Below are 15,915 nucleotides of genomic sequence, written 5' to 3'. Positions count from 1 at the left end.
AGTGACCAACTCCACCCTCAGGCCTGAGGTCTCTCCACAAGCACATCTTTTTTTGCGTGTCTGTATGTGTGTTGATTAAATAAATTAATGAATATAATTTCATTTTTATATTCTAAATTAAAAGTAGCTGACATCCCACAAGTGTTAAAAGTTAATAAGGCTGGCTCTGAAATTCATATTCCAACTTTGCGATGACAAGACTCAATTTAGGGGTGTTTTGTGAGCTGTTAAATTACTGGTTCGCTTGTTGAGCCACAAGATGGAAGCACTTAATAATCAGGAAGAATGATGATAGAGGAAAAAAGGGGACCAACATTTCTTTTTAAAACACTTTGAAATGGAATCTCTTAAACGCTTTCTATGACATAACCTTACTTTAATGTTAGAAGGTTAATAACAAGCAAAAACTCAAACCTCCAATAAACCAGAGCCACCATCTAATAAAGTTAGGTTACCTTGAGAACCAAATCAAGAAAGGAAGGCGTGAGCATAATGGAGGAGTGTACCAGCTGTTCACATACGAATGTTTACTCAGACTTTGCCAACGGTAAACCCACTTTGTAAACTTTCCTCAAACAGCACCAGCCCTGTTTCCTCACCGGAGGGTGAGACGGTAGCTGGATGTTTGTACTAAGAAGAGGTTTACTTTTTGAGATGAATGTATTCGTTGGCTTCCTTACAAACCTGGGAACAAGCAAGCTCCATAATGTGCTTTTAAATTAACATTAAGTCGCAATCAGCAACTATTTCAGTGAAATATCACTGAGAGGACCCCGAGCTGGACATCTGTATGCCTTTATTCATGTGGAGCAAGGTTTTTATGACCAATGTAGGGAGAGGAGGTCTGCACACATCACAAACACTGGAAATGTGTGTGACGTGTCTGTTATTTGTGTTTTTAATTGACTTTTCGCGACACTTAATATGTTCAGTGTTGCATTTCTTGACACCAGCTATATATGTCAGTGGTAGAAAGGTTTAGTCTGCTATAATGGCTGTAACACAGATATGTGCTGCTACACTCACTGGCCACTTTGTTAGGCACAGCTGTTCAACTGGTTGTTAATGCAAATATCTCATCAACCAATCATGAGGCAGCAGTGCATTTGGGAATGTTGGCAAATGTGGTCAAGATGACCTGCTTAGGTTTGAACTGAGCATCAAAATAGGGAAGAAAGGGGATTTAAGTGACTCTGAATGTGTCAGACAGGCTGGTCTGAGTATTTCACAATCTGCTGATCTGCTCGGATTTTCCCACACAACCATCTGTAGGGTTCACAGAGAATGGCCTGATAAAGAGAGGAGCTCACTGGATCGTGAGCAGCAGTTCTTTGGGTGGAAATGCCTTGTTGATGTCAGAGGTCAGAGGAGCATGGCTAGACTGCTTTAAGCTGACTCAAATTATTGTTACAACCCAGGTATGCAGAAGAGCTTCTCTGAACACCCAACACGTTGCACCGTGAAGCAGACGGGGCACAGCGACAGGAGACCACAACGGGTGGTCGTGGAATGTTTCCAGCACATATCCCATAGAGCATTAAGGCAGCTTACTAGCAAGGTAACCTAATGAAGTGGCCAGTGAGTGTAAAGAATAGTTTGATGTGTGGATTAGTTAAATATAAACTAGTGCATTTCTTTCTTTGTTGCCCTGAAAGACCTCGTAACATGTTACCAAGAGCTGCTACGGGCTCACAGGTCACACTTTAAGAAATATGGAGGTAGAGTGATGTGTTCATTTTTCTTGTAGAGCATGTTTGGAATTAGTATTAAACCAATATAATAGTTTGATACATAGTATTGTGCCTGTAATAAATCAATTCCACCAGTCCCTAAGTGGACCATCCCCATGCCCAGACACTATAAAAGGTTTTATTCGGCTGTGAGTTCTTTAACCTAGTTATCAGTTTAAAATAAAAACAGAGTATGCAAAAAACGTCTCGTCGTAGGCCTCTGGTCAGGATAGAAACTCCTTTTTATGTACATTTTAAGGCCAGTAGTAGACTGGCTTTTCAAACGGGAACATCTTAACACAAGATTAAATTGTATTTTTGTACTTCGAGGATCCACCTCATCAAAAGGGGTTTTGTTTTGGGCTTTTTTTTTTTTTTTTTTTTTTTGGAGTTATCTCGATGTTGAGATTTTGGCCAAGAAGCTCTGGGTATTTTTCTGTAACAATATGCCTCTGTTATAGAAAATTAAAGGAAGCATTTGAAATAGTCCAAGAGCTCCATAGCTAAACAAATAGCCTCTCATGCGCTCTCAGCCATGTGATTTGTCCACAAAAAGTGTTGTTTTGACAGGATGCGCCTGTTGACTTGCATGTCGACCTTATTACACCGCCAATTAAGTTAAGAATAGACATGAAAGTTGTACTAGAGACGTCAGCAGTCTGAAGCAATGAAAGGTTTATTTGTGTGAGCTTGTCTGACTTTGGCAAAAAATAGAAACGGTTTGTGACCAACGCTATTAAGTTAATTAACCCAGAATGTGGAGTTTGCCACAGATGAGAAAAACTTTCTCACACATGTTCCCTGCTCTGAAGATTGTACAGTTTTTATCTTGCTCCCCCCCCCCCACGTACCCTGTTAACATCTGTTTAATGTGCACGTTTGTCTTGTGTTAATGGATACAGTTTGAGCATATTCCAGTCTTTTTGTTCGTTTTTATGATCCTCAGTGTGACTCACTGATGCTTAACGTGTGCATTTATGACAACGTGAATGTACTTTTCTGTGGCAAAAAAATACACAAAATTTTTCCTTGACACTTCAAAGGAAGCGGGTTTATTTCAGTGGCTTTTCAAATAAATGGAAACTGAGGAAACAGACAGGGCTACACGCACATCTGTGTCAGAAACCAAGCAGGGGCTTGTTTACTATAAACTTTTAAAACAGTTCCACTTGTAATTTTTTTTTCTTTTTTGTTTTTGGGTAAAATGCGGAATCATGGAAATTAGTTTCACCGCTACAGCTTTAATTTCTCTTTACGAGCGACCATGTGCAGCAGATGATTCGGTGAAGTTTTTCCATCATTTCACACAACTCCAGCCAAGAAAAAGAAAAAAAAAAACTTTGACAAAGGTTGGCATCTTTGTCTGAGCAGGCACAAACACATTGATCTGCAGCTTTCTGCACAAACAGTTAAAGACACGGGACAGAAGAGAAAAAGTGGAAAACAGTAAATAACAGCAGCCAGCTTGAGGAATATTACAGAACATCATATTTCAAAAAATTCAGTATGTTTACAAGTTTGATTCACATATGATTCAATGAATGATTCTGTCAAGACAATAAACACATCCAGCTTTACCCAAAATTCCAAAAACACTTTATTTCAGACAGGCGTGGGGAGAGAAAGAAAACGATAAATTGATTGTGCAAGTTTGGTCACGGCAGTCTTTTTATTTTCTTATTAAACCGAGGATGGAGGTCATTTGGAAACAGCTGCACCTGCAGGCCACAGTGCACTATCAGATAACAGTTTGGATTAAAAGAGAAGGTCACAGACGGCAACCGCGCGACCGTGTGCTGCAGAAAAGCTCATCTGTGTCTGTTCTGCCTCGCTCCTCAAACAATGTAATTATCGTTATTGGGCAGACGGAGACGTGAGGGTCTTGTGATCTCCTCTGCTTTTCCTTTCATTCACTGTGAATAAAACTTTAGATAGATAATCGTAATTTAATTTTTTTTAATATGAGCTTTTAATATAGTGGTTTAGTATTTATAAAAAGTAACAATCACTTCCCCAAATGTCAAAAGTGGCCTTTAATACAATCATAGCCCAGGAAAATTTCTTCTTTTATGAGAAGAAGTCAGTTAGCCATTAGTGAATATTACAGTGAGGGACTTTAATTTGTTAGCTCGTATAAAGAATATCAAATTTGGGGATATTTTTAAAGCGAGCAACTGGACTTTGACCCTGAAAAGTCAAACTTTAACTTGGCCTTGAAAGTAAGATACTGGGCGCATGTTAATCACTGTGGCGGCATGACCGCAGTCTCCACAGGCAGCGCCGATCCTGCTCAGCGGTTCCTTTTTTAAGGATTAAGCGTGTTTCAGCGCACTCGATAACAGCAGATTCACATTCATAGCAAACTGGTATATACTCCATAAATATGACACAAAGTCTTTGCGCTTCGAGTCAAATCTGATAACCTTAAAGGTCAACGTCAGCTGTGATAGCAGCGAAACAGGAATGTCTGAAAGAATACACGGTAAAATATATATATATATATATATGTAGCGTATGCTCACTCCTGACCGGAAAGCCTTTAACAGTATATACGCACAACAAAGTGGTTAGTACATATAGGTAATATTTGGTTTTGGTTAAAAAAATATCAATTAAATTTTACAGTTGAAGAAAGTACTCTTGGTAAATGACTACTTTACGCATTAGGCGATGATCTGTAGTGACCACCATGTATTTATTTAGTTATTTAAAGTGTGATTAACCCTGGATTACGGACATGGCTTCAAAGCAGACATTCGCTGAAAGACTTTTGGAGCCTCCTTATCTCTAACATTAGAAATAACCTGGGAGATTATTTGGCTCACGTGATAGAAGCTTTAGGAAAGCAGCGAACAGTAATGTCAAAACACCATTTAACCACAGATACAAGCCATGCACTGACAGCATTAAGTTGCTGATATGGTAAGACTTGGAAATGCGCGCGCGCGCGCGCACACACACACACACACACACACACACACACACACACCAAAAAATACAGGAAATCACTTGTACTTGTCCCGGGCCAAGTGGGAGTCATCAGCTCAAACACGCTGACGTCCACGCCGGTATTCACCTGCAAAGCAGAAACTTAGAGTTACTTAACGAGCACACAGTGAGGAGGAAGTGTGTTTGCCCGTCAAGAGTCCTGTCTGACTTGGAAGTCAGGAATGTCAATTAAACAAGGCGTCCCTTTGAGGAAGTGACTGTGTGAACAATGGAAAGCACGGAAGGGTGAGACCTAAAGTCAACAGTGCATTAGAATTAAAGTAGTGTGTTTCTTTAGGATGACCAAAGCTGGTCAGACACACAGTTTTTAATCAAGCTTTGTACTTAAAAAAAAAAAAAAAAACTTCCGGGACGGCTGGTAAATTTGCCGTTGTGCAAAATTTCACAGTCAAAACCAAAGTGCAATCTTGCATAAGCAAATCAGGGTTTCAGCATTTTATGACTGTAATAGTAAAGATTAAGGCGCCTGAGGAAAACGTATCAGTGTTTTAAAATCTACATTAACCTTACATTTGCTGTGTAAGAACCTGTACAAAGAAACTTATGATCTGTCTTCAAGGCCATCATTTTTAGTACTCATGGCTTCTCATGGTCAGCATCTCATCCACATCTACATTTTCTCTTCTCTGATACACGTAGAACATTCTCAGTACATGAGGCTCTCGTGTTTTCTTTCTTCTCTGCTTATGTGACCAGTAGAAATTGAAGAAAAGGAGTTTTTCCTCTGGTTCTGCTTGGAATATGATGAATGTAACATGATGAACTTGTCATTGCTTAAGTGATCCAAAAGAAATAAAAACAAAACAAACCAACCTGTATTTGACATCGAAAAGGGTTGAGTCATCCTCTTCATCGTTTTCTTCATTGAGAGGCGCCATCTCGACGCGCTCTGCAGGTGTAGTGATAATATCATACTTCCGAGTCTTCCTGATTCTTCTGCCAGATCTGCGAGAAAAGACAACCGTCACACATGAGGTGAGCAAGAGAATTAAAACTTTGCCTTTTGGACCACAAAGCCTACAACCTGAAGTTGTAATCTTCCTTTAGTTCTGCCATATGAAGTGTGTTAAAGTGCTCAGACTGGCCCAAAAAGTGGGGCAAATATTATTTCAATATGGTGATAATCAGTTGCTTAAGTAAGCGCCAACCTCCCAAAGAAGAAGTTCCAGTTTGACTGCAAAGGAAAATAGCAACTAGCAGAATTAGATCTGACCTGGATCTTACACTGTTTTTATTTACATCAACTTCTTAAATGCTAGGGACTAAAAAAAACCTCACTGATTAATTAGAAATATGATCAACAGTTTGACTGCAAAGGAAAATAGCAACTAGCAGAATTAGATCTGACCTGGATGAGCCCGAAAATAAACTGTGCAATCAGAGAAATGTAAACAGAGTAACAATGTAGCCCACTTCACTAGATTCAAGGCTTACGGGCACATAAAACGACTACATAAGGCAGTATGACGCTAAACTTATCAGTGCCTAGAAATCCCCGTAAGATGAGAATCAACAGGCCCAGACCCTTCTCCATCACATCACACGGGGACAAATCAACCACACGCAAATGTATAAACAATCCTGCTCTCATAATGTCTGCATGACTTTTACAGCTTCACAACCGTTGCAACGATTGCTTTGTTTTTTCTGCGCCAACCTGCCTACCTGACCACTTTGATGACCAGGCACGTGACGAGAGCAGCTGTTAACACGCAGATGAAAATAACAATGTTTTTCAGGGTCGGAAGATACGTCATTAGAGATGAAATCCGGGATCCCACGGCAGCATCCGTGGCATTGTTAGTCAGTGAATCTTGACTGATGACGGATGATGATGATGTTGAATTTAAGTGCGTCGCAGATGAAGGAGTGAGCAATAGTTCGCCGCTGACCCCCCAAAGAGCCGCGGCAATAAAGGTTAAGGCCAGGTTATGAGCCACCATTGTCCTGAAATAATAAAAACGCAAGCGGGATACTGCCCGTAGTTTCTCCCGAAATAGATGAGCGGCGACAGCAGCTGTCACATTATAGAGAATCCGCTTATCGGTGTCAGATTTGGTTGTTTACACAATAAAGCCAGAGGGAGAGATGCGCAGACATTTCTCTACACGTCCAAGCTGTCCTCAAAGCTGCGCTTCCCCCGTCGTAACTTGCATTTGATCCCAAAACGTGTTCCTCTCGAGGGGAGCTACAGCGATCCCTTCCTGACTGTACGAGGACTTCGCGCAGAGAAGGGGATTATCCGCCTCCGGAAGAGCTCTGCAGGCTGACCCGCTGTTCCCGGTGCTGAAGAAGAGCATTATGTGGGCTTGTGCTGCGTTCAAGCTAATCGTGTAATTTCAACAACTTCGTGCGATTGGGGGAAAATTATGCTGGCAACTTTAGTTTGACCTGTTAGTAGCTTACCTTAATAAAAAACAAATAAAAAAAAAAAGCTCATAAAATACAAGAGACATATCAAAGAAATGTGCAGGTCCAATTTCATGGATTTCCTTTCAACACGGCTCATATTTTGAATCATTAGAAGTTATTAGAAGTGTGGACGAGACTTTCCTTAGCTGACAGAAACAACGCCTGGTGTAGTTTTATGTTGCTGTGGCCCATCTACTTCACAGTTCAAGATACTGGCTACTGATATGGTTTCAGTGTTAATAGATAACAGCTTTTAAATGTATTTGATTTTTAGAAAATGGTCATTTTTAGTCATCAGCGTTTAAAGAGCTATTGAAGGAAATTAAAAAACAGTTTATTCTGTCCCATCCAAAGCTACTTTTCTTGGTATTTTACAGTGTTTTCATTTATTTATATGTGATTTTAGAACAACATATGAATTTCTGTTCATGTGCACACGTTTATGGCTCCATGAAATGTGGTTTTCATTGTTACCAGACCACCTGCACACAAACAGTTAAATAGGGTGGGGTAAACATTTATGTCCAAGTTTAAGCAAAAACACATACCATAATTTCTTCACAGTGAAATTTTCCTGATAGCTGTAATCAAAATTCAACATTATGTAAGTAGTATAAAAATTAATCTAAGAATAAATGCAATCTCAACTTGTCTGCAGGTATGTAGTCAACGTAAAGTCCTGGACAATTTTACTTTATCATTACTCTCTGACACGGTTCATAGGTGGAAGAGTATCCTGACTTCTTCAAGCACATTTAAAGGTCGATTGGTAGTTCCCAAATTTCCGACTGTACTGAAGGCAGCCCTTTTCCCTTCTAACGGTGGGCCGTAGCATACGCAATTTTACAAGGGCAGCAGACACCGGGTTCACGACCGCAAATTCCTGGGAATCTTGACCAGAAAATACCTAGAAGTCAGTGGGTCAGTGATAACCACTGACAACCACATCAGTAAGGATTAAAAAATGACTAAATCAGTGTCTTTGGGTCTGTCTTAAAATAGATGCAAATAATGATCCCCCTCCCCAAAAAATAAAAATAAATAAATAAAAAATTACGTCTTTAACCAGAATTATTGTAAGAAAAACAAAAAAACGAAGAAGCGATATTTACAAGTTATTTTTACAAGGGTTGCCTGTAACTGAGAGTAAGGAAGGAACTTAAAACTACAGTAGATGTAGACATCAGACCACAGACAAACCTGTGGGGACTCCCTGTGTATGAAAACAAAGACAAAAGCTAGTCTCATTTTGTGTGTGTGTGGTGTGTTTAATTATTTCTGTACTTTTGTACATTTCCCTTACTAGAACTCTTTAATCTGAACAAGGTCCACCAGATGGCAGCACCAAATAATAATAGAGCAAGCATTTTCTCCTCAGATGAGGTTTCAACATGCAGCACACTCTGTTTAGCGAAAACCTCGAGAATCAGAGGCATTTTGAAGCAAACAATCCATTTAGTGGTTGACTCTTTTTTCATATTTAAAGACGTATTTTATGACGTAAGATCTAACACGGATTTGTACGCAAATTACAATAATGTCAGAGGAGCTTAAGTGAACCACAAATACCAGACAGACACACAAAACAACCATTATAAACTGTCCAAAGGCTGGATGTATATTATATATAATCATTTTTGCTCAGATGTATTTGCTTTTTGTGGTTTTCCCCATGTGGGGCAAGAGTTTGTTTCAAAAGGGAGGATACAAATTTTTAGCTGACAAGGATATTGTCACATCCTGAGAACAGGGCTTGAACTTTGCACAGAAAAACAGCTCAGGTTATGAGGCGATCATGTCATGCATTTCCTTAAACTAGATTGAAACACATCAATACTCTATAGGATCTATATTACCTGTGCTATGAAATATGCTCATTATAATCCATGGTATTTATTTTGAATCTTATTTCTCTTTACCTTCAAAGATGGTTTAAGCATTAATTTCCTTGTTTGACTGTCACATTTTGTGTGTATTCACATCTTTCGAAGTGAAAAATCAAACATAAGAACCTGTTCTTATGTTTGATTGTTGGGTCAGTCTTTGCTAGAACCAACATCCACACCTTTCTACAACAGTGCTGCATTTACAGGTTTCAATTCTGAGAACATGTGTTCCAAGATAAATGTTAACACTTTACACTTTACCTTTTTCATCTCCAAAGCTACCATTATAAGCCTAGTTTCCCCAAAACTACAAATTTTTTTAAAGAATTGTTAAGAACGGATGAAGAAAAGAAGTTGCAAGTCATACACATAAAAAACACCACAAATAACAGTATAAAAAAGGTAGGTCGGACACTCTATATATCATTTATCCATACATTTACTCACATATATAAACGGTAGTCCTTCATATGCTAACACATGTGTTTAAAGTATTCTAATCACACTATTTTCTATAGAAATGCGATTCTAGTGATTAATTTATAATTTCCTACCATTTTCCTACCAAACTACGCATAAATAGATCCTCCATTATCTTTGATTTACGGGTCATTTTGTCAATAAAATGTACTACATGTATCATACTTTTCTATATTTAAATTAAGGGGAGTGAGTTTTCCACTTGTTTACTGGCTCTATAGTTTAGTGTTGTTCATACATTTGCCCAGTAAGTGAAAGAGCCTCAGTATGGCCCCAGGAGGAGACACAAATCTCTTGTGAAGTTGTGTGTACAGGTTTTAAAACCCTCTTCTACACTCTATTTTCTTACCAAAATGCATTTATTAATTTCATTAAAACTGGAATCTATACATAAATATAAAATCTTACATGACTGTAACTACACCACATTAAGGACATTACAAAAAGCAACATTAAAATAAACACATTTAAGAACCAAATAGGAGTGGCACTTGTACAATTGGGGCACAGAGGCGAACCCTGTCAGTCTCTCAGAGCACAATATTTAGATTTCAGCATTCAGGAAGGACCATCCATCCAACCAGTCATTTAAAATAAGGCCATGGTCACTTCACTTGAGGCGTCTGAATTTGTAATACCTCAGCAGGGCACTCCTGTTGCTAGGCTGATGATCTTTTTATAGAAATTTTCCACTGGAAAGAGCATGCGCTGCTGTGTGGAGCATCTCATTGGCCCACGATGGGGGTGGAGTGCGTGCATACCAGAGTCTTCAACAAATAGTGTCCAACAAAGGCTGCATTCACTGAACAAGCCAAGCTTGCCATGTTTGGCTGTTCTCAATAGATTTCTCAATGCATCCATTACATTATTAGTTTGAGTTTTCCTTTCTATTTCCTTTTGTTTATTTGCAGTTAAGGTTAATAATGGGCTGAAATCAGTTGATTTTTGCCAGGTTGTCACAAGCAGTGTGGACCTCTGTTGTCTATTTCACACCTGTGCTTATATCCGGCTACATCCTCATGTATGTCTTAACCCTGAAGTAGATTTGGTCTTTCCAGTCCATTCAATTCATCTTTTTTTTTTGGGGGGGGGATTATGCAGTTAAATATTTGAATTTTTTGTTCAAAACTAACAAATAAAAAGTTAATTTCATAGCACATCTAGCATGGCATCATCTTAGGCTAAGAAAGACTGTGTGCAAGGCCTCAATGAAGCTGAGTTCACATGGTAGCAAAAAAACATGTATTATAACTTAATAAAGTGTTATTAAGGTCCCCGGCAAGCCTTTAAGGCCATAAAAAGGAAGGGGGTCAAAGAAGGTCAGCATTATGGTAAAGAAAACCCCCCAACAACAACAAACTATTTCACATTTGATTTGTGAGAAAAGAAAAGAAAAAAGGGTAGCCTGAAAGCACACACTAGATTCAAGTGTTGGTATACCCTCAATAAGCTAACTGTAGCTTCGTGGCCAATATTCATAACAATATTCGTACAAAGTTTTCTCACTTGGACTTCTAGCTAGCGTCCTAATGTAGCTCTATCTGACAAATATACAGCTACACTTGGCCAACATAATGTTTTGTTAACTTCTTTCATTTACGACAATGTTTTAAATATGCTGTTTTTAACGTGGCATGAGCTCAGCCGAAGAAAGAAAAAAAAAAGGAGGACATTTCTTTTATGTTCAGTATGATGCTAGCGCTAGCTAGATGGGGCTGTAGAGGAAGTGGAGCTTGGCTTACGTTGAGAGCAAAAGTGGGCAGAGCCGCTGAAGGATATCAGCTCAGGCAGAGGCAGAGAGGAGGACACACGCAGCAGAGGAGCAAAGCGTCGACGACGGAGTGGAGGAAGGGCTCAGCGATGCGGCTGAAAGACCCACCAAAACGGCGAAAATCGCGCAAAAATGCGGCACTGACCGAGGCAGATGACGGGGGATAGACACGGCCCGTGAAATTGGTAAGAACTTAAGAGTAATCATACATTAATAGCTGAAAAATACGAGCCAGGCATGTAAAGCAATATGGTGGAAAGAACGACAGATAGGCGCAGTGTTGGTAAAAATGGCTATGGTGTGCTGTTAGCGAAGAAAAAAAGAAAAGGGTCTGCAGAGTTTAAATTGCATGCATTTGTTTTTTAGTTTGTGGATTTTGTATGTTTGTAAGGGCAGCTTTGAGTTAGCTTAGTTTAGATTTTTGAAAGTGTATTTGTTCGCGACCTGTTTGGAGTTATTTCAACCTACGCATTTAAAATTTGCTTTGTCCTTGAAAGGGCAAATGCCCTTGTCTGAATTTGTTCGACAAAACCAGCAAAAATAAGCAAAAGTTTCGTTTTAAAAATGTTGTATCGGGAGCTGATTGATATTAACGCAACAACCTCAAGTACATTTTTGCTTATTTTCACAGTATTCGGTTTTTGAGGTTTTTCATCGAGTTTTAGATGAAAAAAATATTTAAAAATCGATGATTTCTTACATTTTATTAACACAGACCGCTCAGATATAGTTTGTAGCAAGATGTAACAAAGTATTATATACTCATTGCTTATTAATTAAAAATACTTTACATAAATTGTGATAAGTTGCTAAAATGTCCAAAATATGACTATTAACTAAAATCCTTTTATTTTAGACACCATACATAAACAGTACATAACTTGATTGTGAAAATGTAGGTTCTGTACATTATAAAAGCCAAGATATACTTAGAAATACAAAATAGGGTGTTGGCTTTTAACCCTTTGAGGTACTGAAGGGAGAAGTCATTTAAATATTCTCATAAATTTTCTTCTTCAAGTCACTTTACATCTGTAAATCATGTAAAGAAAAAGTTATGCTAGAAAGCTTCACCAAAAGTATGTGAATTTAAGGAAATTCTAAATTCTGTAATAAAATTAAATAAAGACATAAAATCATGTTAATATCTCAGTCTCATGGATGAGGTTGTTGATTTCTAAACATATAAAGGGAAATGCAACACATAATAAAAGCAGATGATATTTAGTCTTTTATGGCATAATACATCTAACTTTGACTATATCGTTAAATCCAACGGATTAGTACCACCCTACACATAACAAAATGTCCTCCTTAAGGTATTCTCTAGTGGATGTTACTGTTTAAGACAAATTTAGTCGTGTTTTGAGTCAACAAAGCACGCAAAGATAAAACAGTTTTACTAAGTAACAACTAAATATGTAAATACTTATTTAGGGTTTTTGTAATATGGTAATATGTTAATGAGGTCTTGGCTAATCCTAAAATATTGCTTTAAAAAGGTATTAAAACAGATGGCTTGCTTATGACTGGCTTGTATGCCTATGTAAGTTCTGATTTTTTTTAATTGCGACTACTAGAATAATCAAAATAATGTTTTGTTTTTTGCAGGGATTCGGTGTGATGTTTCCCAAATGACGTCAAAGAAGAGCGGAGATTGCTTTGCCTTATCTAAATGGTATGTTTTATATTTGTACCAACCAGGGTATTTTGCGTAGTCTTACCATTCGTTAGTCTTTACTGTTGCATACCTGCAGCCAGTAGGGCGTGCTGTTGTCACAGTTCCTTTCTGAAAAAAGTTTTTTTTGTTTTTTGTTATTTCAAAGGGTTGACATTTAGCCAACGTGAATGGAAGAATTTGAGTGATCCGTACTGCAAGTAGACACTGTAAGTATCATTTTAAGGCAGTTTGAGTGTCTTTAGAAGAATTCTTATAAGCAGTTTGAGCTTTGAACTCTTAAAAAAAGTGCTGAATTATTTAAAAAAAAAAATCACAATAACAATTAAAAAACAATAACCTTACTAATTTGATTTAAAAAAAAGCAACGTTGTAAAGTCCACATTTATGTTTTTTGCTTGTACATCAGAATCATTATTAGGAAGTACCGCTACGTCTACGCTTCTGAACAAACACAGTTCTGCCCCCTAGTGTATGATGTAACACATAAATTCCAAATGTATAGAAGTGGGCTCACTTACTATGGATGGCAACGTTACGCGGTTATTTCGAAATAATTTTCCCGCCACTTAGAATAAAGTGTACTGCAGACACGTAAGATCACTTCGCACATTTTTATAGCTTACAGCACATTAATATTTAAATTGCTTAATATTAAACTGCTATTGTGTTGTTTTAAGAGAACATCTCTATTTGCAACACGTTGATGATAATTTTACAATTGACTAGCTAACCTGTGACTAATCTTAAGGATTGTTCTTTTCATAACTCTTGTGTCAGATTTTAAACGATGACACCAATTGTAGTACATGGGCAAGAAATGCGTTTCGTGTGTGATCGTAAATTATACTTGAGACAATGTTTTTGTAACAGATGTGTAAACGACAGGCTGTGGAAACTTTAGCACATCATCATTAACGTTTCTGCTTTTAATGCTTTACCACTTAAGAACTTTTGTTGCATCTCATTTGCAGGTGTACTAAAACTTAAAGTGTTAAAAACTGCAATTCAACTCCTCTGGGGCAGAATTGTTAATCATTTATACCTAAAGTGTCACTGAACCTTTTCTTTTCCTCTGAACTTTAGTGTCTGGAAGCAGTTGACAAATTTTGCAAATGCTCCACATTCAATTACATCTTACATTTTAAAATGTTTGATAAATTGGGAAGCAAAATTCAACTTGAAAGTCACTAACTATAAATGGTAAATGGTAAATGGCCTGCATTTGTATAGCGCTTTACTCAGTCCCTAAGGACCCCAAAGCGCTTTACACTACATTCAGTCATTCACCCATTCACACACACATTCACACACTGGTGACGGCAAGCTACATTATAACATAAAAATGGTTATAGTCCCTGGATTATTGGAATGAACGGGTCTCGTAGAAGTACTTGGAGCCAAGAATGTGACCATTTTGAATTTTGGAAAATTTCTTGCACAGATGGGTAACAAGTATAAGTAACTAAGAATTTTCTCAAAATGGAAAAAACAGATTATTTCCCATAAATGTTGCCAAACCAATTAAAGTGGCAACCACAATTTGTTCTCCGCACAGAAATTCAAGTCTTTCGGTGTCCTTTTCAGGTGTGATTTAAAAAAAAAAAAAAAAAAAGCATTCATTTATTAATCTCGTCTTCTAATCGTAAGAAGTAACTGTAAAAATCCTAAAATAAATCCACAGGTTAGATATACCCACACACAGAACATAAAGGAAACACTCTCCAGTGAGCAATACAAAGTATTTCATTTGATAGAATAAATTTGAAAAGAAAGAACTGCAATAGTTTTAACTTGCGAAGCTACTTGAGTTACACAGCACATAAATGTACCATACACCAACACCTGAGTGTCTCGACAGTGACTTATAAATTGCCAAGTATTTTTTTTTATCTGCATTAGATAAATTATAAGTCTGCAAAACGACTAAGAAGATCCTGCCAGCTCTAATTGTCATTCAGTCCAGTACATCTACCATATAATATGTGCTTGTGTGTGTGTGTGTGTGTGTGTATGTATATATATATATATATATATATATATATATATATATATATATATATATATATATATATATATATATATGATCTTTTAAAGCACAAAATACTGATTTTACATTAACAACAAAGGTTGAAGTCAGTATGAGTTTAAATATGACCATTTCTCCTCAACCTTTATGTTAAATAACATTATCTTTCAAGTCATTATTGCTATAAAAGTTGGTTTTGTTTTCTCAGAAATGCGTTCCTCACATTCAAATCATTCTCAACTGGAAACAACGAAAATGAGTGTTTGGAAGCCATCTTTGACAGTTAGAATTAGCATTTATAGATTAAAAGGTCCAAGCACTTAAAGCTCAATAAAGCCTGTAAAGCTGGAAATCTTTCTGTGAATATTTTAAATGGGTGTCATTCATTGTTCCTCATCTTTTCTATAGTGGAGACAGAAGACACTGCGGAGAAGATTTCAATTTGTGAAGAAAAAGAAGACAGCTCTGTAAGTTCCTTTTTTTTTTTTTTTTTTTTTTTTTTTTTTTTTTTTGACCTGATTGCGTTTGTCATGTGCTTTTTGATTGGCAAATTTAAGTTTCAACAGAATATTTACATTTAGATCCAGTTCAACTAGGTTTGCTTTAAGTAGAGTTTGTCCATGTTTTATGACTGACGTTCACTTTTAGTTCTAAGAGGCTAGCAAAAAACAGCTGTGAAAATGAATTAACAAAGGGGAAGTTTGGGACGATAAATTTCATTGTAGGATACACACAACAATTTCATGCGGCTACACGCAATTTTTGGGGATGTTGCCTGTATTGCCTCCTGTAGGCATTTAATAAAAAAGCCATATTTACCTATATACTTAATTTTGCCAAATCTTATAGATTTTCATTGTGCTGAAAAACTGATAGAACAAGACCAATACCAAACCACAGTTAACTTGTTGCTGAATAGT

General features: G+C 37.4%; 2 protein-coding genes across 4 annotated transcripts in view; one reads left to right on the top strand and one right to left on the bottom strand.

Moving 5' to 3' along the window:
- Nucleotides 1–2,767: 2,767 nt before the first annotated feature.
- On the bottom strand, nt 2,768–7,016 carry fam174b (family with sequence similarity 174 member B). Of its 2 annotated transcripts, XR_014906330.1 has the most exons (4): nt 6,405–7,016; nt 5,553–5,684; nt 4,718–4,806; nt 2,768–3,127 (listed from the first exon to the last, which is right to left on the bottom strand). XR_014906330.1 is itself a non-coding variant. In XM_085357399.1 (3 exons), exons 1-3 carry the CDS (start codon nt 6,680–6,682, stop codon nt 4,803–4,805), a joined length of 414 nt encoding a protein of 137 aa, XP_085213525.1. In that variant the 5' UTR covers nt 6,683–7,016; the 3' UTR covers nt 2,768–4,802. The 2 variants fall into 2 exon arrangements, 1 of the variants encoding a protein (XP_085213525.1); XM_085357399.1 differs by having other exon boundaries at nt 2,768–4,806.
- Nucleotides 7,017–11,287: 4,271 nt separating this feature from the next.
- The window catches only part of chd2 (chromodomain helicase DNA binding protein 2), a 31,007-nt gene continuing 26,379 nt past the window's right edge, over nt 11,288–15,915 (top strand). For both annotated transcript variants that reach the window (XM_085359208.1, XM_085359207.1), the window contains exons 1-4: nt 11,288–11,473; nt 12,900–12,966; nt 13,115–13,175; nt 15,404–15,462. The gene's annotated coding sequence lies outside the window, so the exon portion shown is untranslated. The remainder of the gene's footprint in view (nt 11,474–12,899; nt 12,967–13,114; nt 13,176–15,403; nt 15,463–15,915) is intronic.

This window comes from Diplotaxodon limnothrissa, linkage group LG7 (genome assembly GCF_057381915.1).
Source record: "Diplotaxodon limnothrissa isolate DT_005_m linkage group LG7, D_limnothrissa_male_GT1.1, whole genome shotgun sequence".
Classification (NCBI taxonomy): domain Eukaryota; kingdom Metazoa; phylum Chordata; class Actinopteri; order Cichliformes; family Cichlidae; genus Diplotaxodon; species Diplotaxodon limnothrissa.
The sequence above is the reverse complement of the archived record's forward strand: the minus strand, read 5'-3'. Positions and strand labels throughout refer to the sequence as shown.